The sequence below is a fragment of the Arachis hypogaea genome, chromosome 16 (assembly GCF_003086295.3).
Source record: "Arachis hypogaea cultivar Tifrunner chromosome 16, arahy.Tifrunner.gnm2.J5K5, whole genome shotgun sequence".
Lineage (NCBI taxonomy): Eukaryota > Viridiplantae > Streptophyta > Magnoliopsida > Fabales > Fabaceae > Arachis > Arachis hypogaea.
The window spans coordinates 138,113,742-138,138,072 of NC_092051.1; the positions used below are offsets into that span (position 1 = coordinate 138,113,742).

The following is a 24,331-nucleotide window of genomic DNA, read 5'->3' on the forward strand; positions in this document are numbered from 1 at the left end:
CGAGTTCGGACAGTCTGTAGTAGCCCTTCCCAAGTACTTTTACAACTCGGTAGGGTCCTTTCCCGTTTGCTGCCAATTTTCCTTCTCCTGGTCGAGTTGTTCCAATATCATTTCAGATTAGGATGAGATCGTTCTCCGTGAAACTTCTCGGCACTACCCTTTGATTATATCTGGAAGCCATTCGACGTTTTAGTGCTTCTTCCCTGATCCGAGCTCTTTCTTGGATTTCAGGTAGTAGGTCGAGTTCTTCCCTCTGAAGTTGAGAGTTGGCCTCTTCATTGTAGTGGACTACTCTGGATGACCCTTCCTCGATCTCTACTGGGATCATTGCCTCCACTCCATATGCTAGTCGAAAGGGTGATTCATTTGTCGTGGAGTGTGGCGTTGTTCGATATGCCCATAGGACTTGTGGAAGTTCTTCGGCCCAATCTCCCTTTGCATCTTGTAGTCTCCGTTTCAACCCAGCCAATATGACTTTGTTGGCGGCTTCGGCCTGTCCATTGGCTTGAGGGTGTTCGACGGAGGTGAACTGGTGCTTTATATTCAAGTCGGCCATTAGTCTTCTGAAGCCTGCATCTGTGAATTGAGTGCCATTGTCTGTGGTGATGGAGTGTGGAACCCCGAACCTTGTGACAATGTTTCTATATAGGAATTTCTGGCTTCTCTGAGCAGTGGTGTTGGCTAGAGGCTCTGCTTCGATCCATTTTGTGAAATAGTCTACCCCTACTATGAGGAATTTAACTTGTCCTGGTCCCTAGGGGAAGGGTCCGAGAAGATCAAGTCCCCATTTTGCAAACGGCCAAGGCGAAGTTACGCTGATAAGCTCTTCTGGCGGGGCGATGTGAAAGTTGGCATGTTTCTGATATGGTGGACATGTCTTTACAAATTCTGTAGCTTCTTTCTGTAGAGTTGGCCAATAAAATCCCGCTCGGAGTACTTTTTTGGCAAGAGCTCGTGCTCCGAGATGGTTACCGCAAATGCCGCCGTATACTTCTTCTAGCACTTCCTTTGTGTTGTTGTTTATGATATTGTAGTACTATGCCTCCCTTTTTAATCTCTTTGCCTCCTTTTCTTCTGTGGGGAGTGTTTCTGCTTTGAGGTAGTTAATTATGGGGGTCATCCATCCTTGGTCCTGACTTGTTATGGCTAGGACTTTTTTCTCTTCCGAGATTGACGAGTTCTGTAGCATTTCCTGGATGAGGCTTCTATTGTTGCCCCCTGGTTTGGTGCTGGCTAGTTTTGAGAGTGCGTCAGCTCGGGCATTTTGTTCGCGGGGTATGTGGCAGATCTTATATTCCCCGAGTTGTCCGAGTTGTTCCTTGGTTTTATCCAAATACTTTTTCATGGTGGGATCTTTGGCTTGATAGCTCCCTGTTATCTGTGAGGTGACTACTTGTGAATCGCTGTAAATGTTGAGTTTTTGAGCTCCAACCTCTATAGCCAGCTTCAAACCAGCTAATAACGCTTCATATTCTGCCTGGTTGTTTGAGGTCGGGAATCCGAACTTGAGGGAGAGCTCAACTTGGGTTCCTTGGTTGCTTTCTATTATCACACCTGCGCCGCTTCCAGTCTTATTTGAGGAACCGTCCACATAGAGATTCCATTCTGTGGGAATTTCCCCGGCAACGGCGCCAATGTTCCGTGGGTTACCTGAAACTGGAGGTCGATCTCGGATGAGATCTTCTGTTCTGGTCGGAGATGACGCGTCCGGCTAGCTGGTGGCGGCCGGAGCGGTTGTGTCCGACTTGTTGGACTTGCTGCACTGCTGATCCTTGGCCACCGGAGGGTGGGGGGTACCTGCAAGAGACTCCGATGCTTAAGTTAGCACGGGTATTAGGCAGGTTTTATGTAGAATCAGAGTATGAGTTATACCTGGGTGCTCCAGTGTATTTATAGTAGTTGTAGAGTGACCTTTTTAGATAAGATAAGTTAGTTATCTTATCTTATCTTATCTTTTGGCGAGGTCAGCTTATCTTCAAGGGAACCGCCCTTCTTTCTGTAGGCTTAGGCTGCCTTTGGATTTGGGTCGTGTTCCTCTATTTGGGCCCTTCGTTGGGCTTTACTGTCGATTTGGTCGAGCTCTTTGAGAAGAGGTCGGATCGTCTGACCTGAAGAGGTCGGTCGGCTTGTCGCCAATCATCCCAGGTTGGGTAGCTCGACCCAGGGTATGAACAGATATCATGCCGATATTGATAAATTTTGGAAATAATATCTTAAATTTAATTATGATAGTTGAATAATTGAATATGTATATGTATATGTATTTTTTGTGACTTTTTTTTTCTAAAGAGATGTAATTGCATTGCTTTGTTAAAAAAAATACATTGTCCATTATAGGGACAAAGACAAAAGAAAAAGGAGATTTTTCACTTTGGTAAACACTAAATACTAGCAAAAAAAAAACTAACAGAAGAGATTGAGGATTCACAAAGAATGGTGCTCCATAACTTGAGTCATTCTTTGCTGGAGCTTTCTTGCTGTTTCCACAATTACTGTTACTGCCAGCTTCTCACCTTCAAAGACCTCCAAATTTCTCACCTTTCACAACGCCCAACACAGATATGTAAGGAGGGCCATAGAAAATTGTTCTCTTTCAATGCCTCTACTTGTTGTTTGCCACCAGACTGCAAACTCTATGGTTCTATTTTGTATTATAGTATTCACAAAAGGAGAGGATGACCAAATATGAGGAGCGGGACCGCATTGCACTAAGGCGTGAAAGATTGTTTCGTTACCATTTCTGCATCTTGGGACACATTGCTGAAGTATTTGAAAATCTCTAGTTGATGAAATTGAGTACAGGTAATTTTTCATGGGCTACTCTCCACAGAAAATTTTTTACTTTGGATGGTAATTTTGACCCCCAAATTGATTTCCAGAGCGTTAAATTCGTCATCGTCGTTGGAAGGATAGGTTCTGGGCTTTGAGATCATTGAATCCCAATCTGCCTTCCTTTTTAGGTCTGGTCATACAATTCCAACTAATTCAAGCCATATTTCTCTCCATTCCCTTCTGACCCCACCAAAACTGTCATATATTCCTGTGTATCTCTTTCATTAGAGAATCTGGAAGCTTGAAATATAAAAGCATATATATTGGAATAGCTTCTCTGACAGCTCTGATTAAAACATGTTTGCCACCTGCTGATAACAGATTCCTCTTCCAAACTTGAACTCTTTTTCTAAACTTTGTCCTTTATTGCACCGAATGTAGCTCTTTTAGATCTTTGAATAATGGATGGAAGGCCTAGATATTTATCTTGGGCTCCCACATGCTCTATGTTAAGTAACTCTGCTAGCTGTTGTCTTCTGGTGAGTGGGGTGTTTTGACTAAAAAAAATTTATTTGTGGAGGTTAATTTTCTGTCCGCTAAGCATCTCATATTCATTGAGTAGAGATAGGATATTGTTACATGATTCCTCAATAGCCTTCCCAAATAAGATAGAGTCGTCAGCAAAGAGAAGATGATTGACTATTGAAGACCTTCTGTAAATCTAAATCTGAATCCCCTGAATAGACCTGTTTTGCTCTGCCTTGTGTAACAGGTAGGATAATCTTTCTGCATAGAATAAAATAGATAAGGTGACAAGGGATCTCCTTGTCGGATACCCCTTGTTGACTTAAAAAATCCATAAGGTTGACCTTCCACAAGAACAGAGTAAGAAACAGTAGTGACTAGTTCTCTGATCCAAGAAATCCATCTGGTTCCAAAATCCATTCTCTCCATGATGAACCATAAAAAACTCCACTCAACTCTATCCAATTTAATAGCCATTTCACATTCCAATCCACACCTCTTAGTTTTGAGGTAGTGCATACATTCATGAGCTATTAGAATATTGTCAGAAATTAATCTACCCTTTAAAAATGTACTCTGGTTTGGACTTATTAAATTATTCATAAACTCCTGAAATCTATGTACCAGAATTTTAGAAATAATCTTATAAAAGACTGAGGATAAGCTAATATGTCTGACCTGTGACGTGTCTCTAGTATCCGGTACTTTAGGGATCAAATAAATTTGTGTATGGATAAACGCCTTGAGAATTTTACCTCTATCAAAGAACTTATGAACTGCCTTAAAAACATCACCACCCACAATGTCCTAATAAAACTGGGAAAATCATGATGTGAAGCTATCCTCACTTGGAGCATTTTGAGGACAAACACTGAAAGTGGATCTCTTGATTTTCTCCATAGAGATTAGTCTCATTATCCTTCGGTTCATGAAAGCTATAATCAGAGGGTTGAAATCGGTGAATATGTCACCAGGTTCTAATGGGTTAGCGGATGAAAATATTTTCTTGAAATAATTTTCAGCCATCAGAGCAATATTCTGTGGATTTAAAGCCATCTCACCATCGTTCCGAACTAGTCCCTAAATTTTATTTTTTCAGTTTCTAGCTTGGAACTTCTGATAAAAGCACTTTATGTTGCTATCCCCTTCTTTCAGTCACTTGCATCTTGATTTTTCCTTCCAAAAACTTTCTTCTTTTGATAGCTCCTCTTCTAATTTTTTCTCTACCTCTAATACCTCTGGCCCACCAAAATAACCCGTTGTTTTCAACTGTTCCAACTTAAGCTTTATTTCTTCAATTATCTTCTTAGAGTTGGAGTTTTTATTCTGCTGTCATTACACTAGATGGTGCCTACAACACTTCAATTTTTGTGTCAAAATGTACATAGGTGAGCCATTAACTTTTATACTCCAAACTTTCGCTATCAGTGCCCTTATATCCTCCATCTCATATCACAACTCCTGAAATTTAAATCTTCTTTTGGTAGACCATTTTGGAGGAATCGAATCAAGTAAGAGAGGAGCGTGATCCGAACCATTCTCCAATAATCTTCTTACCATTGCATCTACATAAGTCTCCCTCTAAACCATTCCAACCATAAAAGGATCAAGCGTCTCCCTAATTAACACCTCTCCAGCCCTCCTATTTGACCATGTGAACCACTGTCCTATCATCCTAAGATCAATCAATTGATTATTGTCAATGAAACCATTGAAATTTTCAATAGTGGCATCAGACCTCATATTCCCTCATTCCTTTTCTCCATAATTTGTAATTGCATTGAAATCACCTAAGATGATAAAGCTATCTTCAAATAGCTGAAGTCGAGAAAAGAGTTCTTCAAATTGATTGATTCGAGTTAGCTCATTAGTACTCAAGTAAACTCCAACCAACCCGGAATGTGTACCTCCACATGATCTTTTCATGCTAGAGTCATTCCTCCTAATTTTCCATTCGAGTCCATTAATATGAAACTTTGATATCCGCATGATCTGACTTTAGGTTCCACCATTCAAGATTGGTTTTTAGTTTTACAGAAAAAAATTACCTCGAAAAAGTAGAATTGACACATCCCTTTAAGATTGTGGACTGTCAGGGATCTCTCCAAACCCTGACAGTTCCACATTAGGACTCTCATGGTGCATTAGTAGTTTAATATTTTAAATTTTTATTAAACAAGAGAGTGCAGAATATTTAAGTGTCTTGAGCAAGTTAGCACAAACTCCACAAATATATACATATTTGGTTAGTAAGAAATAAACACCCAAAGTCTTTCGTGTCGATACTATTCACATGGGTGTCATATCATTTCATGATATATTATTTCAGGAGAGTGTCTTTGGTGGGGAAAGAATAATCTAATCCTTTAAGGACCAAGCAGAAATATTTTTAATGTGTGGCTCAAATTGATTCCGTACATAAGTTGTTCATAATGTTACATGTGACCCAATATTTACCCTAATTGTAAACCGGTACATTACGATTTGGTTGGACCGATGATATGATGACTGATTTAATTTTTTTTAAGGAGAAAGTGTTGATGTTTGGTTTAGTGGATTGAGTGGCTATTTGGCCTTAAAAAGCTTTAATAATCTAGAAGTAGTTTGTTTGTTTTGGGCTTGTTGCATGTAAATTTATATTTGGCATTTTTTAAAATATTGTTAATAATCATGAAAGATAGGCGATAAATTTTTTCATGCTAAAGATTATGAGTTTTATTTGTATAAAGTGTAATACTTTTCCATTCGTGTAAGTGTATTTTTATTTGGTGGGAAAGTGATCTTATTTGGAGAGGTTAGCTATACACATTAATAAAATAACAACTTAATTTTTTATAATTGCAGTTATTCTGAACGAGTTCAATTATTAATTTTAATTTACACCAGACCTGAATGTAGTATTATTTGGAGAACACTATTCAAATAAACAAGTATTAATCACTGAAATAAGAGGAACAATTTAGCAAAATACAAATCATGGTGTTTCAGCAAAACAATTTCGCGGCTCAACCCCTTTTCTCCAACCTAACACACAACATAGGCCATGGGTTAAATCAAGCAGTGGGACACAACAACATAATCCAGACAATAACACATTATTAACATCACAATGAAAAAACACACACATGCGGCGAATGAACTCATAAAAATTGGATGACACCTCATAACTTCGTTCCGCAAAGCTATTCGCCTAAAACATTTCAGACATCACAATAACTGAAATTTGGTTCTACCGATTGATCAACCCTACCCAAAACCTAGCCTCATTGCCATTACTATCCAAATAGCAAAACCCAAGAGGCCTAAATCCAAACACCCCCCCCCCCCACTCGACAACAATTGATAATTTTTATTAGTCTCTTATGTAATATTACAATGATATCAAACACAATAATATCAATAAATACTTTAATAACTTTTAATTTGTCTAAAAATCGATTGGAAATGGGTCCAAATCAACTCTTTCCTAATTTGATTTTATCACTCTTTCCTAATTCAGAATATAGATAGGAGTTGTTGGAGATTTTTTTTTGTGACTTAATATGTATATGTATATGTATATATATTAAGGGAATGTCTTTAATGGAGAAAGAATAATCAAGAACTTAAAAGATCATGCAAGAATATTCCATATCAAGGGTTGAGATGGTTGCCGTACAGTGATTGTTGGTAATGGAGTTAAACTCCAAAATGGTCCTTGAGATTGGCGTTTTGCACTAAAATCGTTCCTGAGATTTCAATTGCACCAATTATGTCCCTGAGATTGAAAAAAATACACCATAGTAGTCCCTGGCCCATTTTCCATTAACGACGTGATGACATGGCATGATGACGTGGACTGTAAGTGACACGTGTCACTTCATGATTTGGCCACGTGTAATGGTAGGATGATGTGGTGATCAGTGACACGTGGCATACTGACGTGATAGTTGTGCCACGTGTCACAATGTTATTTGGCCACGTGTCCGGTTGTGCCACGTGTCGCAACAGTATTCGTCCACGTGTCATCCATTATGCCATCGTTGTATATGCACCAAATTAGTCCCTCACTTTGCATTAAGTGACTCATTTTAGTCCCTGAAATTGAATGTCGTGCACCAAACTAGTCCATTCACTAATTTTTTCTCATTTTTTTTAAATTTAAAATTTTAATATCTTGGATACACTAATTTCAATTATATTTTTTTCATATATCGTTTAAATACAAGTGCTTTTATAAAAAATTTTAAGATTTTAGTTTTAATTATATAATTTTTTTAATAATTTAACATTGGTAAATTTTGTAATATATAAGTATGTTATTATAAAAAAATAATTATATGATTGATTAGACATATTTTTTTCATAAAAAAACATGTGTTTTTAACAAGAAATTAATAATTAAAATAAACATTTTTTTCTTATGAAATACACGTTTTCGTTATGTATAAATGAGCTAGATTGAAGGCACTTCAACCACCCTCACTACCACCTTTGACCTCTGCAGTCTAGACGAAAGAGGTCGGAGATGGTAATGAGGGAAGCTTGAAATGCCTTCACGTCAACTCCAAGACGGCGGCTATTAGAGGTATCCGCAAGAAAAAAAATATTTTATAAAAGTACTGAAAGAGGTCGGAGATGGTAGTGAAGGTGCTTGAAAAGCCTTCATGTCAACTCCAAGGCGATTAGGGTATTCGCAAGAGAAAAAATATTTTATAAAAACATTTTTATTTGAAGAACGTGTGAAAAAATAGAATTGAAATTAATGTATTCAAAAATATTGAGAATTTTGAATTTATAGAAAAAATGAGAAAAAATTGGTGAAGGGACTAGTATGGTGCACGACATTCAATTTCAGGGACTAAAATGAGTCACTTAATGCAAAGTGAGTGACTAATTTGGTGCATATACAACGATGGCATAATGAATGACACGTGGACGAATACTGTTGCGACACGTGGCACAAGCGGACACGTGGCCAAATAACATTGTGACACGTGGCACAACTATCCACGTCAGCATGCCACGTGTCACTGGTCACCACGTCACCCTACCATTACACGTGGCCAAATCATGAAGTGACACGTGTCACTTACAGTCCACGTCATCATGTCATGTCATCACGTCGTTAATGAAAAACGGGTCGAGGACTATTATGGTGCATTTTTTTCAATCTCAGAAACGTAATTGGTGCAATTAGAATCTCAGAGATGATTTTAGTGCAAAACGCCAATCTCAGGGACCATTTTAGGATTTAACTCTTGGTAATGCTAATTCTGACTTAAAATTAAATATATTTGTAGACCGATACAACATGATTTAGTTGGACCAATCGTTTAATGATTGATTTTTTTAAAATGAATTGATTTATAGTTTTTTTTCTTAGACTTTATCACATGGACCATACTTATAACCCACTCAAACACAACTCATTTTTTCTTTCTCAATTTACCGGTCAACATCATGAATAATTTCATATCATTTTCTGTGTAGAATTATGCTTCAATAACTTTTTCTCTTATAAGATTTGTATTTTTCTTTTTATGGTAAAGTGAAATAAAAAATTGTACACATTTTTGTTTTCATTTATTATTTATTTATTTATTTATTTATTATTATTATTATTATTATTATTATTATTATTATTATTATTATTATTATCTTCGTTGTGATATTATTGTATTGTTGTTGTCATCACTTTTTTTTGTTAAAATAAAACACATCTTTTTTTTTTATTGTTGCATATTTTTTTTCACTAGTAAAAATTAATATTTTAATTTTTTACACTATTGTTTGACTACAATGAAATAAAATAATAGACTAAAATACATACAGATGTTTTATGTACGAGAAGTAGTGGCTTTATTCTTGAACAAAATAAAAATATTAATATATTTATTATTTTACATATATAATACATCTAAAATAATAATAAGATAATATACAAAATATTTTTGATACACACTAATATTATTAGGCTTACAACTTAATATTATTAGAGTCATTTTTATTAGACCTACAATCTATTATTATTATTATTATTATTATTATTATTATTATTATTATTATTATTATTATATTGGCAATTAAAACAATGATAATAATATTAATAATTATAATAATAAGAATAATAGTAATAATAATTTTAATAATCAAAATAATACTAATACTAAGGGTTAAATATTTTTTTCGTCCCTAAGATTTGGGGTGAAAATCAAATTCGCCTCCAACCTTTTTTTGTTATTAAAATTAGGGGTGTAATCTGTTCGGTTTGGTTCGATTTTGGACCGAAAACCAACCGAACTGACCTGATCGGTTCTACAATGATACCAACCATTCGGTTGGCTGTTGTTTGAACAACCGAATCGAACCGAACTGAACCAACAGTGGTTTGGTTCGGTCGGTTTTTTCGATTTTTTTACACCTAATAATCATAATTTAAATTACCATAAAATGAAGTTTAAAACCTTTAATAAACTAGAATAACAAGAGTATATCACATCCAAATTCAATACAAATTCAACTTAATTAAACATAAAACAAAGACAATTAAAAATGTCTAGCAAAATAACAAAAATAAACACACTTTAAACCGAAACAGTCTCTTTAAAACAAATAAAAAATAAACAGCCACCATGCTTAATCTGAATCCACACCAAACTCATCATCATCTTCTTCGGTTGGTGCAATTTCTACAAAAATAAAACAAAAAAATCAATATAGATTATAAACATAATATAGATTATAAATTATAAACATAAACCATGAAAGGAACTACAAATTTCTTTTTTGCATACCTAATTCAAGTTTCTCAAACTCTTCAATAAGCTCCTCAAAATCAGTCGTCATTAGAGAAGCACGAAGTCAATTTTGTGTGCATATCAATGCCTCAACTGTCTTTGGAGTTAAAGAACTCCTATAGTTGTTAAGCACTCTTCCACCAGTGCTAAAAGCTGATTCTGAAATAACAGTCGAGACCGGCATTGCTAAGACATCTCTAGCTATTTGGGATAATATAGGATACTTGCTAGAATTTACCTTCCACCAATTCAATATGTCAAAAGTATTTTGATCACGAGACTTCTCTAAACCATCCATCAAATACAAATCCACCTCATTCTTGTTGATGATCTCATGAAAATGTACCTCCTTGAAAAAATCACCAGCCATGTCGCCATCAGGTACTCCCACATCTGATGCACCATCCATTGTTGCTGAAGTAAAAGATCTACTCCCATTATTTGCATTCACATAGTATTCAAACATCTTGGAGAATGTCTCTTTCACTTTTGCATCCAAACAATCAGCGTCATCCTTATCATATAGCTTTTCAAAGCTAAAGTTCACAAACTTCAACTTGTATCTAGGATCAACAACTACAACAACAAAAATCATCATATTGATATTTTTTATGTTACCCCAGTACTTGTCATACTTAAGCTTCATCCTCTCAGCCATACTCCCAAGTAATGGATCTCGATTACCACAAGAAGCCTTGAACACTCGCAAGATCTTACAAAACTCATAAAAATATTGAGAAGAAGTCACAAGCAAACTACCAGACACACTCTTTGTAACATCATGAAAAATTTTCAAGAATTCCATAAAGTATTTTGCATTGTCCCAATCAATATTCCTCAGAATACCACATTGCATTAGAGCATATTCTGTATCTCTCTCCCTTAGCATCTTGAACGCCTTTTGAAACTTCAAACCACTTTTAAGTATGGTGTATGTAGAGTTCCATCTAGTGGGAACATTGATTTGAACAGTACACTTGTCTTGTATCCTAGCTTCCTTAATGAAATTTTTGAACCTATTCATGCGACTAGGGGAAGCACGCACATATCTAATAGCATTTCTTATCTTGTTAATAGATTCATGCATCTCTTTCAATCCATCATTAACAACAAGATTAAGAATATGTGTACAACACCTAACATGCAAATGCTCTCTTTTCAAAGGATGTAAATTCCAATCCTCCATTCTAGTTCTTAGATAAGATATTGCAGTATCATTAGAACTAGCATTATCAACAGTAATTGTGAACACTCTATATATCCCCCACCCCAAAAGACATCTCTCAATTTTTCTACCAATTGTTTCTCCCTTGTGGTTTTTAATAAGACAAAAATTGATAATCCTCTTTTGCAATTTCCAATCATGATTAATGTAATGAGCAGTGAGACACATATAATTCAGAATTTGCACAAAAGTCCAACAATAAGTAGTTAAACAAACAGATTGATTTGGTTGTTTGAACACAGTTTTCAACCTATTCTTCTCACTAATATAAAGATTCCAACAATCCTTAGCAACAGTAATCCTTCCCGGAAGTGGAAATCTAGGTTACACAATACTCATATAGAATCTGAATCCCTCCCCCTTAACAAACTTGAACGGTAGCTCATCAACAATTATCATCCTAACAAGGGCTTTTCTACACATTTCAGCATCAAAAGTAACTGTAGTAAATACCTCTTCACCCTCTTTTTTTTGTTGGAAGGTAAGGATTGTTTGACTAGGGTCACCCGAATCCCTAGGAAATTTTTTACATTGATTCAAATAATGATAACGCATATTAGTTGTACCATTTCTATGAGAGTCACATGCATATGATGCACCACACCAATTACATTTAGCCCTAGGATGTGATGACTTAGACTTAGGATCCTTTGTAAAGTGTTTCCAAGTCTAAGATCTAGGTCTAGAAGGTTTTCTGTTAACTTCATTGGGATCATCCTTGCCATCCTCTTCATCAGTTTCCACAGTGCTTGGAGCTGGATTTGTAGGAGTTACTCTCGAAGTTGCACCCACATTAGTTGAATCAACCTTCCTTTTCTTTGATCTAGGATGGGGCGGGGGTTTGGTAAGCACGCCACTGTCCGTTGAAGAACGTACCACGGACTCAATATTTTCACCCCCACCAACCATTACTAAATTAGAAAGCTCTTAAGAGAATACTTAATGATACGTTAATAACCAATGATCTCGGATGCCCAGGGAACATAGAAACAGGTGCTAAAAATCACATTACTAAATTTAGGTTTACAATTCATCTTTAAACAGCTCATAAACAAAACCAAAGCAGCTCATAAGTAGCTCATAAACATAACCATAAGTAATTCATTTTTAAAGCCAATCAACAGAATTTAAATGACCATAAACCAGCTACACATATATATTCAAAAAGACACCAAGATTAAATACATAATATTCAAAACTCATCCAACAAGATTAGCAAGTAGCAAGCCAAGACCTTTAAATATTGCAGACTAGAATTTTGAGATTACTTAGACATGGTGAGTTTATTGACAATATATACATTAATTACTGTAAAAAAATTATAACTAAGGACAAATTCTAACCTCCGAAGAAGACATTGTTCAGTTGCTTTTTGCAGGAGAGGACTCGGCGACTGGAGTGCTGCTCGAGTTGGACTGCTCGGCCACTGGAGTGTTTCTCGGCGACTGGATTGCTGCTTGGCGACAGACTGCTGCTCGGCGACTGGATTGCTGCTCGGCGACGGACTGGATTGGAGTGCTGCTCGACTTAGGGTTTGTTGCGACGGCGACCTTGCGACGGCGATGAATAGACGACTTCAAGCGATGATAGGCGACTTCCTTGACAGCGGACAGCACTCTCTGGCTCCCTCAGGCTCTCCTTCTTTCAAGCATGGAGGTCGGAGGTGGAAGACTGGGAGATGGAAGTGTTTTGTGGGTGTGCTGCGCGTAAAAGGAGAAGAAGAAAGTTAGGGATGTGGCTGAATGGCTCTTTTATTCCTAGGTTAAAAGGAAACTTAGTAAAAACACACACTACTGAACCGATCGATTTAGTTTGAAAAAAAACCAAAAAATCGGTTTTTTGGTTATTTACTCTGTTGTTGTAAATTTCGGTTCGGTTTTGCAATAATTTTCGGTCCGGTTCGGTAACTTACACCCCTAATTAAAATCATCCTCAATGTTACAAAACATTATAAAATCATCCTTTTGTCCATAAATAACATTTTTTGGATAATTTTACCCTTAAACAAAAAAAATCTTCCCGTCCTCACCACTAATCCCCTGCATCATCAGTCATCACCACTACCACACCACTCTTTAATCTGAACCCACTACAACACCAGATTAAAACATTCTTCTCGCTGCTGCTTCCAGCTTTCTTGTCGAGGCCATAAGCAATGGCAGCAACAGTAGGCTCACTGATGATACGCATGACATTGAGGCCAGAGATGACGCCAGCATCTTTTGTAACTTGATGTTGGGAGTCATTGAAGTAAGCAGGGACAGTGACCACGGCATTCTTGATGGTGGAGCCTAGGTAAGCTTCTGCAATATCCTTCATCTTCATGAGAACCATGGAGGAGATTTCCTCAGCGGAGAATTGCTTTTCCTCTCCCTTGTAGTTCACCACGATCATGGGCTTGTCGCCAGGACTTGGAATCACCTTGAACGGCCACAGTTTCACCAAACAACACCAATAATGGCAACAACAACTCAAATACCCTTCATCATCATCTTTCTCCCTTAACCTCCTCACTCCATTGTTTACCTCAGCCTCCTTCCTACTCCACTCTCTCCAGTCTCCACCCAAATCTTTAACAACAACAATACCGACTATTTTTTTTTAATTTCAAAAAAATCAAACAAAACCAACACAGAATCAACAATAACAACAAAGTACAGAATGCAGCAACAATGCACATAACTATATTTAATAAATCAATTCAGGGGAGCCAGCAACAGTAACATTCTTTTGTCACATGGAATTAGAAGTTGGGCAAGAAGGAACTAGCACATCAATAACCCCTTCAAGCATGAGCACAACACTCAGAAACTAGCCATAATTGCACAAACAAAACTCAGAAACTGTGACGAACAAAACAAAAAAATTGAAAATTTTCTATGAACCCATATCATGATTTAGATTCGGATTCCATAGAACGAATCAAAATTGTTCCTTTCGAAGAAGGAAGATCTAAAACGACCGAAAATCACTTAATGAAAAAAAAAAGAGGGAATTAATAAAAAAGGAGAAGATTTTACATTTTTGACAAGGATGAAGTTGGCGGCGGCGACGGTGGTGACTATACCGCCGAAGAGGGTGATAGGACCGGTAAGGAGACTCCATGTTCGGTGAATCTTCTTCTTCTGAAACCGCTACTCTTCAACAGCGACAGTGGCACTCAATCCCGCTGCTACCACCATTGAAAGAAGAAAGAGAGAGCACGCCCAGAGAAAGAGCGCTCGCGTCACAACTGCCGCCAGTGGTATTCGAAATGGTCGTTGGTGAAGGGAGAAAAGGGAGATATGAATCCGAGAAAAGGGAGATCCGAAATTGAAAAACGCGAGGAGGGCGAGGGCCAGGCGCGTTGCTATGAGGGGGAGTCGCGGCGCTACGAGGGGGAGTCGCGATGTTGTGACGGCGACGGTGAGTCGCGACGGCGACGGCCAGGCGCGGCGAGGCTTCCTTCTCTCTGAGTCTCTGCTTCTCTTTCTCTCTTTCTCTGGGTCTTTGCTTTTCTTTATTTCTTGCTCTCCCACCTCTTTGTTTGTGTTGTGGAAAGAAAAAAAGAAATGAAGGTAAATGATGAAATTAAGATGAAGGGTAATTTTGTCCAATAATTAGAAAAAGGACGGTTTTATAACGTTTTGTAATGTTAAGGATGATTTTAATAACAAAAAAACATCGAGGACGAATTTGATTTTCACCCCAAATTTTAGGGACGAAAAAAATACTTAACCCTAATAATAATAATAATAATAATAATAATAATAATAATAATAATAATAGAGATATTATAATAATAACAATAAAGATAATAACGACACTAATGAAAATAATAACAGTAATAATAAGTGAAATAATAATTAAAATAATAATAAGAAAGAACAGTATAATAAGTGAAATAATTATAATTTAATTTATATTTAAATTTGTCTCAATTACTACAATTTGATATTTACAAACCGATTTTTATATTTTTGGATATCTTTATTTATTGTCTGATTTTTCAACGTCTGAATTATATTTGTCAACTATTTAAATAACATCATTTTTCCATACTCATTTAAAAATTACAAGTTTAAATTTCTCTATCTTTAATTAAAAAAAAAAAAAAGGGTCGGATTATACTTTCTTCACCCCAAAAAAGCTCCATGTATTAATATCACATGTTTGTTTACTAGAGAAATAAATTTAGAATAATTTTGTAACTAATTTTTTCGAATCATTTTCTTAAAGATGAATACAAAACGCAAGGTAGTACGAAAAGATATTCTAGAATCATTGTAAAAAGATGTAAAGTTACGGAAAAGACAGAGAAAGTCAGAGATCAAGTTTTTTCCTTTCCAATCAAAATAAATGAAATTAGAAACCGTGTCCCACCCAGGCAACTACCCTGATCACAAACGCAGATCTTCACCTAAACTGCGCCGTCGGTAACAATCACTGATAAACGCACACGCTCTCCACCTTCTGTTTCCTTCTCCTTCACTTCCATCAAACTGAGAAAACACCATATTCCAATTCTACCCCTAACCAAGGCAATCATGTACAGCAACATGCTCGTCAACTGCTCTGGCTGCCACACGCCTCTGCAGTTGCCACCCGGCGCCACCTCAATCCGCTGCGCGTTGTGCCATGCCGTCACTCATATTGCCGACCCACGCGCCCTCCCGCACCAGCCACACTCATCGACCCACGCGCCTCCACCGCCGCCGCACACGGCCCCTTCCCCCTACAACCACGCACCGCCGGGCCCCCCGCCGAATGCTCACGGCCGCAAGAAGGCGGTGGTCGTCGGCATTTCGTACAAATACTCCCGGCACGAATTGAAGGGTTGCATCAATGACGCCAAGTGCATGAAATACCTTCTCATGAACAAGTTCAACTTCCCCGAATCTTGCATCATCATGCTCACCGGTAATTCCTCTGATCTTGTTTTCGTTGCTTAATTTTCGGTGGAATCAATTATTGTAGGAAGAAGTGGAATTGGGAATTTTGCTTGTAATTGCGATTTACTCAGTAATGTATGATTTTAGAGTTTTTATTTCTACTCTTATTCCATTTACAATTAATGAGTTACTTCAAAGCCTAGGAAGATAGCAATTGTTTAATTAATTTCTCTGTTCTTGCATCTGTCATCATTTACATTTAGTGTCACTTGTCTTCTTATCCTTTTGGCAAATCAAGGAGTCCCCAGTCTAGTGTCTTCGTTGACATATGCATTCCTCTCTTTGATAACTCATCATTCCCAATATGGGTCATGTAGGGTTTCTCTATTGTTTCCATTGAGGTGGAAACTCCCGTGCAGTGAAATTGATAGCTAAAACTTAAAATTCGTTAGAGGACAATTTAGTCAAATATGTCAAATCATGATAATCATGGACAACTGATGGATCACATAGTAGTGGATAGGTGATCTCCTTCCACAATAGATCGTTTGTTTGGAAAGCTTTTAGTGTGAGAAAAGAATTCTAATTCTATTAAGAAATGACTTCTAACTCTATTTCAAATTCAAGTCTATGGTTTGAAACAACTTATTGTATTGATAAATGAATTCTGTGTTTTGATATCTTTATCCATAATTCTATTGTAACATCCAACAACGGTAGAGAAACACGAATTTAACTCCTCTAAAGTGGGGAGATTGGTAAAGTGATAAGGTAAGGGTTAATCACCATTGAATTGTAATTCCCATCATATCTGAACCCCACTATCGTAATTTTAAGAGTGATTAGCCTCACACTTTATCAGTTTACCGACTCCCTCACTTTAGAGGAGCTTGATCCGACAAACACAGCAGATAAACATTGTTGCTGGGTGAAGAAATAAGTTGCAGCTTCCACAATTAACATCAAACAAACTAGATAAACCCATCTTTTAAGTAAAATCAACATATGCCTATATTTTTAACCTAAAATTAATTAAAAACCCCTAAAAAATAATGGGAAAAAGGAAGAAAGAATGAGAAAGACCTTGAATGAGATGGTGTTATTGAATGGTTATTGTTGTTTTGGAAGGCTCTGTTATGTGATGAAAAGTAAAGGGATTGTACATAGAATTTGGGTGGTTAAGCAAGGAGGTTTGTAACCTATTGGGACAAGAACATGAAGGCAATGGTGGAAAAGAGGCAGATGCAGCAACCAAAATAGTTTTTTAATACAATTAATATTACAATTTTTTCTCTTTTCTAAAAATTATATCATTATTAGGGTTAAAAATGTAAACAGCAAAGCCTTGTCCACTAGATGGGATTGGCTACATGCATCAAAAGCAGGTTAGCATAAAATCTAAAAGTAGGATAGACAAATTTGAAGTTGTATCAAGGTGGGATAAAATTTAATACCTTGATGAATCATTTAGTTAGAACAACTTCTCACCACTGATATTATGGAATTTTCATGAGGTGCAGCTACTCAAGATAAATGTTTTTCCTTGCTGCATGGCCATTCTGTTAGTGTGTATTATTACATGTACATCCAGTTCATGTATTTAAGATACTCATTTTTGTTCATAATTAATTTTAACAATGTGTTTGTAAGTTTTAGAAATTATCATCATATCATATTTGTCATGCCTAAAATATATCCAACACCATGCACAATTATCAATAAAACTTACAAGTTAAAAGCATCTTCGAAGAAATATATGAAAATGGTTAGATGCATTGTAAGGTTTTCAAAATAGGAAATGTGGTGACATTTCACTAGAACACAGAGGAATTTGGTTTCTAAAACCGTCTAACATTATTTAAAAATATTTTTCACAGTTCCTCACTCATTTGGATGAGGATACTTTTCATCGTACTAAACTAAGGACAGTGATTACAGTCTATCAAGAAACAAACCAGCTGCTAATTTATAGTCTAATTACTTTCCATTAACCAGCAGCCCTCTTAAACACAACTGCACATAACATTTTTATACTTTTAAGTTCATTCTCGTGTTAGTAAATGTATTATAAGAATTGACAGAATTCATATTATTGATTAAATCACAGTAATTTGCAGGCTTCATTTTCCCTTGCCACCTTAATTAATTTGTTTTTGTCAAGCTGGTTTACTTTTACATTATTTTGAATTTTAATATCAAAATGCAGAAGAAGAAGATCCTTATGGCCCAAAATTTCCTAATAAGCACAACATGAGGATGGCTATGTTTTGGCTTGTACAAGGATGTCAACCGGGGGACTCGCTGGTTTTTCATTATTCGGGTCATGGGTCACAGCAAAGGAACTATAGTGGTGATGAAGCTGATGGATATGATGAAACATTATGCCCCCTTGACTTTGAAACACAGGGCATGATTGTAGATGACGAGATTAATGCAACAATTGTTAGACCTCTACTACCTGGGGTTAGGCTGCATGCACTAATTGATGCTTGCCACAGTGGCACTGTTCTGGATTTGCCATTTCTTTGCAGAATGGACAGGTTGTCTTCCTTACATAGTAAATATTTTGTATTTACTTCCCAGTTGCATGGTTTGGTTGTTATGAATTGACTATGGGATTATGATTTTTAGAAAATCTTCTGATAAAACTTTAAACAAAAGCATTTGCCAAAATCTTTTTTAGATATTCAATAATTCTTCCAGCAATGATCAATAACCAATATTTTTTTGTGGATACATCTTTTTGTTGTTGTCAACTCATATATTCATTTTTTTTAATTTAAATAAGTTCATTTTGTCTAATTTAGCCTACGATGTCTTGTAAATTTTACCTTTCCCCCCTTCTCTAATAAGTAAATGAAATGCAAGAAAATGCTAGATGAATTGAAGAGGAGCTCACCTTGATATATCTTTGCTAGAGCAAACAAGACATGCTTCATTATGCAAACTGTAGAGAAATTAAACTCGTTTGTTGCACTAAGAAGCTATAGGAAATAGTGATTGAGAGCATTTTAATGTAAGATATCTCATATCAGAACCGATTTTATTTTGTTAGGAGAGGTCAACATTTAAGCCTATGTTGCGATTGCAAAGTGTGAATGCAAAGATACGAAATGACATGTGCTTGAGCTTCTTTCGTCTTGGAAAAACCCATATGGGGATACTACAAGAAGTAACAGGATAACCATAGAAAAGGAATATGTAAGAAAAGGGAATGACAAGTAACGTTTTACTCAGTCATTTACTCATTTTGCATTTTTCCTATCAGGTCTCTATCAAGGGTTGATTGAATCCGCACCTTTTTAGTTTGAAAACCCAAAGCCAATGGCTCAGTGCTTGCTTTTTGGAAATGTTGCAATCCTTGCTGAGTCTAGAAGAGTATATGATAGCATTTATTAGGCTAACCCTGCTCCATATGGAGTTAATAACCGTGACTTCACTGATAAGATTCAAGCTAGTTGAATGAAATGGAAGATATGCTATAGGCATGCTTTGGATAGGTTATTAACGCCAATGGTTATCAAACTCATGGGAATAAGATGAGTGATACCAAATTAGGAGTTCAGAGCAGGAAATATTGTAAACCTGGGAAGTTGGAGCTTCACTTACTGAGTTTAATTTGAGAAAAACTTTACGTAATTTGGTTTGGCTAAGTCTAAAGAAATTAAATAGATAAGATTTGATAATTATGTCCATTGATGTACCAAGTGTTTGTGTGTGTGTGTATGTTTTGCAATAAAAAAAAATGCAACCTCTGGTGGAAGGAGCCTTTTGATGAAGGAAATCAGGATATATGTTTGTTTTGCCTTTGTTGTGGTATTTGTATGTTTAGTGCTTTCAAAAGAACTAGGGTCTTTCTTTTATTTATATATATTGGATTTGTGCAGTCTAGAGAGGTATTTCTTCGAAAGCAAAAAGTAGTAGTAGAAAAATATTTTGTATTTGGATATGTCTATAAAAGTACATTTAATTAGAATCATAAGCATTTAAGTATTTGGATATGACAAATATCTAAGTATTTTTTAATATAAAATTACTATTATGGAGCATGAGGAAAAAAACTATTTACATAACATGGTATTTTTGAAAACTTAAAAGGTGTAATTATTTTATTATATATCTACTTATTGGAATAAAATACAATAATTACATAAAATTTTGCTATTATATACTATGTTATCTTTTTAAATGATGTCTTAGTTAAAAATATTTTATTTTAATATATATATATATATATAAAACACGTTTTCTCGATATATTAATACATTTTTTTATTTTGAAATGAAATTAAATTTATAGATCTAACAAATAATACTCACTATAATTTAATCTCGTTTTTAGCATAATGCAATAAAAAAAATCTCATAAGAATTTGTATAGTGGTTAGGCTTTTATATTTTCTGCATCGATATATTTGTCCTTTTAAAAATATGTGGAGATAAATTGGTAATCTTAATCTTTTAGATTCTCTCTCTTCAGTTGCTTCTACTTCTGGTAGAAAAAGGTCCCTACCTACTTTTCAGAAAGTGCAGAAAAATTGTTTATTTTCTGCTTCTTTTTTTTTTTTTTGAAGCACAAAAATAACTCAACAAAAAATAAGTATTTATTTTTGAAAAAAAAGGGGGTACTTTTGTCCTAGAATCACAAAGAAACCAGCCCATTGAATAATCTTTACGGTAGAATGTATGGCAGGACCATTGCCCTAGTATTCACTCTGTTTCTGGCTTCTTTGTATAGGGGTGGACGGTATGTATGGGAGGACCATCGCCCTAGGTCAGGTACATGGAAAGGATCAGCTGGTGGAGAAGTTATCTCCTTTAGTGGATGTGATGATCATCAAACTTCCGCTGATACATCTGTAAGTCTCAAAAAATTACATTGATGGGTCCAAGATTGTTACAGTTCTACCTGAGATAGCTTATCTTTTTTATCATTATCCCTGTAAACAGGCACTTTCAAAGATTACATCAACTGGGGCTATGACGTTTTGTTTCATCCAAGCCATTGAGCGTGGTCATGGGACTACATACGGAAGCATTCTGAATGCAATGCGCACTGCCATCAGAAATGTTGGCAATGATGGTGATGTTATAGGTGGTGGTGTAGTTACATCTCTCCTCTCCATGCTATTGACTGGAGGCAGCGGTATTGGTGGACTAAGACAGGTATGCTTGGGCAGCTTAATTTCAAATTCGTATGTTTAATTTGAAGAATGTTATACGGATTACTTTTATATACACCTCTATTATACATCTATTTTTTGTCTATTTTTTGTATTAAAAGTGATTGGTAAAATGTGAAAGAAAATACAAAGTTTGCCATAAAACAAAGTGTACAAATACCATTTTTAGGTCACTTTTCAGATTAGGCAAATAGAGCCCTTTCTTCTTATCACTTATGAAGTACGGACACCGGCATAACAGACACAGAAAGATGGCATATATATAAAATATGAAGTATAAACTTTTTAAATGTTTTGAATATTTTTAATTATTTAAAGATTTTTTTATCATTTTTATTTTAATAATTAATATTACATAATATTTCTAAACTCATTTCAAAAATATATAAGAATAGGGTTAGACATGCTGATACGTAATCATATTTGAGTGTGTCTAAGCGTGTTTGGAGAAGTATTTTCTTTTTAATTCAAAACACAGTTAGACAAGAAAGACATACATGTCACATGAGTATCAAAGTGTCCAAAATGTGTCTAACATGTAGACATAATAACTCAATGAAGTGTTCCTTCTTCATAGCTTATCACTTTTTTTCTTGGTCCTTTGGTTTTATACCAATTTGATCCCAAATCACTTTTATGCATAACAAATGAAGAATGATGTGTCACAAATAGTGTTACACGGTCTGAATTTTAGTGTGATACACATTGTATTACTTAATCAGTTAATTGTTGTTGATTATGTATGTGTTAAGAGAGTTACTGTGGAGCAAATTGGTAGATGATTTAATTTCAGTCCCTATCTTCAATATATATTTTAAAACATATTGAAATAGGGAATGACATTAAAGAAAGATGAAATGCATTTTGGTTCCTAAATGTACTTAGGGTGCATGTATTTCAACTTTTAGGAGGTTATTATGAAACATGAATTCTTTGTGAAACTGAACAAGTTAAAATCATTTTCTCAAAAGCTACTCTTCTAAGCTTCTAATAAAATTTTGAAAACATTTCTTTTTAGTTCTTATTATTTTTTAAAGAGTTATCCAAATATGTTAGAATCCTAAAATAATTGATAAAAGCTTGTTGACATTAAATAATCTACTAAAAGTTTAAATGTGATATCAAACATGTATTCAGAAAGTTAAAATTTGATATCATATTGATTGGTAAAAGATGCATGCGATATTTGTCCAATATTTTGGTTCTCAATAAAGTATGAGCATTCAGGAAATTATTTAATGTCATGCATTTTGAAGGGACCAAACTATTAAATTTTATGGATCTATTTGTTGTCAAACATTCAAAGAATAATGTAAATACTTTTATAGACTTGTTCCATGTCAAAATCTTCCGAGGACTAAGTGAATCTGAGTTACATATTTGTTTGTTTGTTTGGTCTTTTGGTCAGATAAAAGTAAGGGGGGGCCTGAAATCCCTTAATGCCATAATTTTCAAAATTTATTACAGAATTGTCACTGTTTTTAATTATGTATCAATTTATCGATATGCCATTGTTTTGTTATGTGGCAATATTTATTACTTTTTGTGTTGGCATGGAGGTATTATGGGAAATGCACCTCCACGTCAGCATTAAAAGAAATAAAATTTTCCACCATGTCAAAATAGTGACTTTTTGATAAATAATTTAAAAATAATGGCAATTTAGTAATAACTTTTAAGAAATATGGCTATTTAGGGATTTCAACTTGGTGAAATTTAGGGTTTGTTTGGTTTAAAAAACTCTTTTTGATGTTCATTTTCAATGGTCTCTATTTTTAGATTTTAATAAAGAAAGAAGAAAAAATTGTTATAGCAATCAAATCATGATGAAAACTCACATGCAGTTATCTTCATGTAAACTTAATAGTTGAGAATGGTTAGACAACAATTTCGTCGAATCATTTAAATCATCTTACAGTTCTCAACTATCAACTTTACGTGAAGACAATTTGCACGTGAATTTCCACCTTAAATCATATCTATGTTTTTACTCTTTACTTCACAATATTAAAAACAAGAAATATTAAAAATGAAAACACATACCAAACATTTCCTTATTTTCTCAAGTTGTGTTGGAACTTGGAACTCCTTCCCCTTGTAGAAGGATGCTCCATAATCTGGATTCATTAATTCTCAGTGTCGCCTGTAGCATCTATCTGTGTATTGAGATGCTCGTATAGTTGAACTGACTCCTCTTTATTACTTTTCTTTTGCCTTTTCTTTCTTTCAACAGGAACCACAGCTGACAGCTTGTGAACCGTTCGATGTGTATACAAAACCATTTCATTTATGATGTTTGGAGTTCTATATACAATTCTTTTGGCACTGCCCTTAACCCTTGTACATGAGTGTATTAATAATTACAATGATAAACGATAGTATTATAAGGAAGTTCATATTTTTTGGAAACACGGTAGGATGTATTTTACTGAATTTACATATGCCCTTGTGAATTTGATCCTGATCTAAGCTTATTGTTGAGTTGCTGCAAATCTTGGATTTCATTTCTACATTTATATATATCTTGTGTTACTAGAGTAATAGTTTGTAATAAGGGTGAGAGATGAATCTAGATTATTGGATTTTATTAGAATAGTAGTCAATAGCAGAAAGAGAAATGTTATACGCACCATTTCTGCACCATTTCTAATATTAAAAGTGGTTGATCGAAAAGTCAGAAAAGATAAGAAGCTTGTGTTTTATACTATAGAAGAAAGTGTACATGGAAGGAATTGAGAAGAGTGAAGCAGGAAGTTGATGTCCCCATGCTATTAGGGGGGAATTTTAATGAAATTACCAATGAGCATGAAAAGAGGGGTTGTAGTTCGTTGTCTATAAGCAGTAGATTGTTTAAGGTATGGATTGATTATATGGAACTTGTGGATTTGGAGTTGAGTGGTCGAAAATATACATGGTATGATGGTAGATCCTACAGCAGATTAGACTGGGTCTTTGTTGATAGTGAATGAGTAACTGA

At 35.3% G+C, this 24,331-nt stretch overlaps 2 protein-coding genes across 2 annotated transcripts; one reads left to right on the plus strand and one right to left on the minus strand.

Annotated features, from left to right (window-relative positions):
• Positions 1-10,140: 10,140 nt before the first annotated feature.
• On the minus strand, positions 10,141-11,262 carry LOC114925521 (zinc finger BED domain-containing protein RICESLEEPER 2-like). The gene has a single exon (XM_072220732.1). It carries the CDS (start codon positions 11,260-11,262, stop codon positions 10,141-10,143), a length of 1,122 nt encoding a protein of 373 aa, XP_072076833.1.
• Positions 11,263-15,470: 4,208 nt separating this feature from the next.
• LOC112755226 (metacaspase-1) lies at positions 15,471-23,846 on the plus strand. The gene is made up of 5 exons (XM_025803180.3): positions 15,471-16,200; positions 18,379-18,712; positions 20,910-21,030; positions 21,122-21,337; positions 23,588-23,846. The coding sequence occupies exons 1-5, from the start codon at positions 15,828-15,830 to the stop codon at positions 23,645-23,647; spliced, it is 1,104 nt and encodes a 367-aa protein (XP_025658965.1). The 5' UTR covers positions 15,471-15,827; the 3' UTR covers positions 23,648-23,846.
• The last annotated feature ends 485 nt before the right edge of the window (positions 23,847-24,331 follow it).

Bases quoted from the DNA above. Each gene is read 5' to 3' on its own strand.
- LOC114925521 (XM_072220732.1), bottom strand. From the start codon at position 11,262: ATGGAGGATTGGAATTTACATCCTTTGAAAAGAGAGCATTTGCATGTT.
- LOC112755226 (XM_025803180.3), top strand. From the start codon at position 15,828: ATGTACAGCAACATGCTCGTCAACTGCTCTGGCTGCCACACGCCTCTG. The intron at 16,201-18,378 runs GTAATTCCTCTG...ATCAAAATGCAG, and splicing joins TTGCATCATCATGCTCACCG to AAGAAGAAGATCCTTATGGC. The intron at 21,338-23,587 runs GTATGCTTGGGC...TTCTTTCAACAG, and splicing joins GTATTGGTGGACTAAGACAG to GAACCACAGCTGACAGCTTG.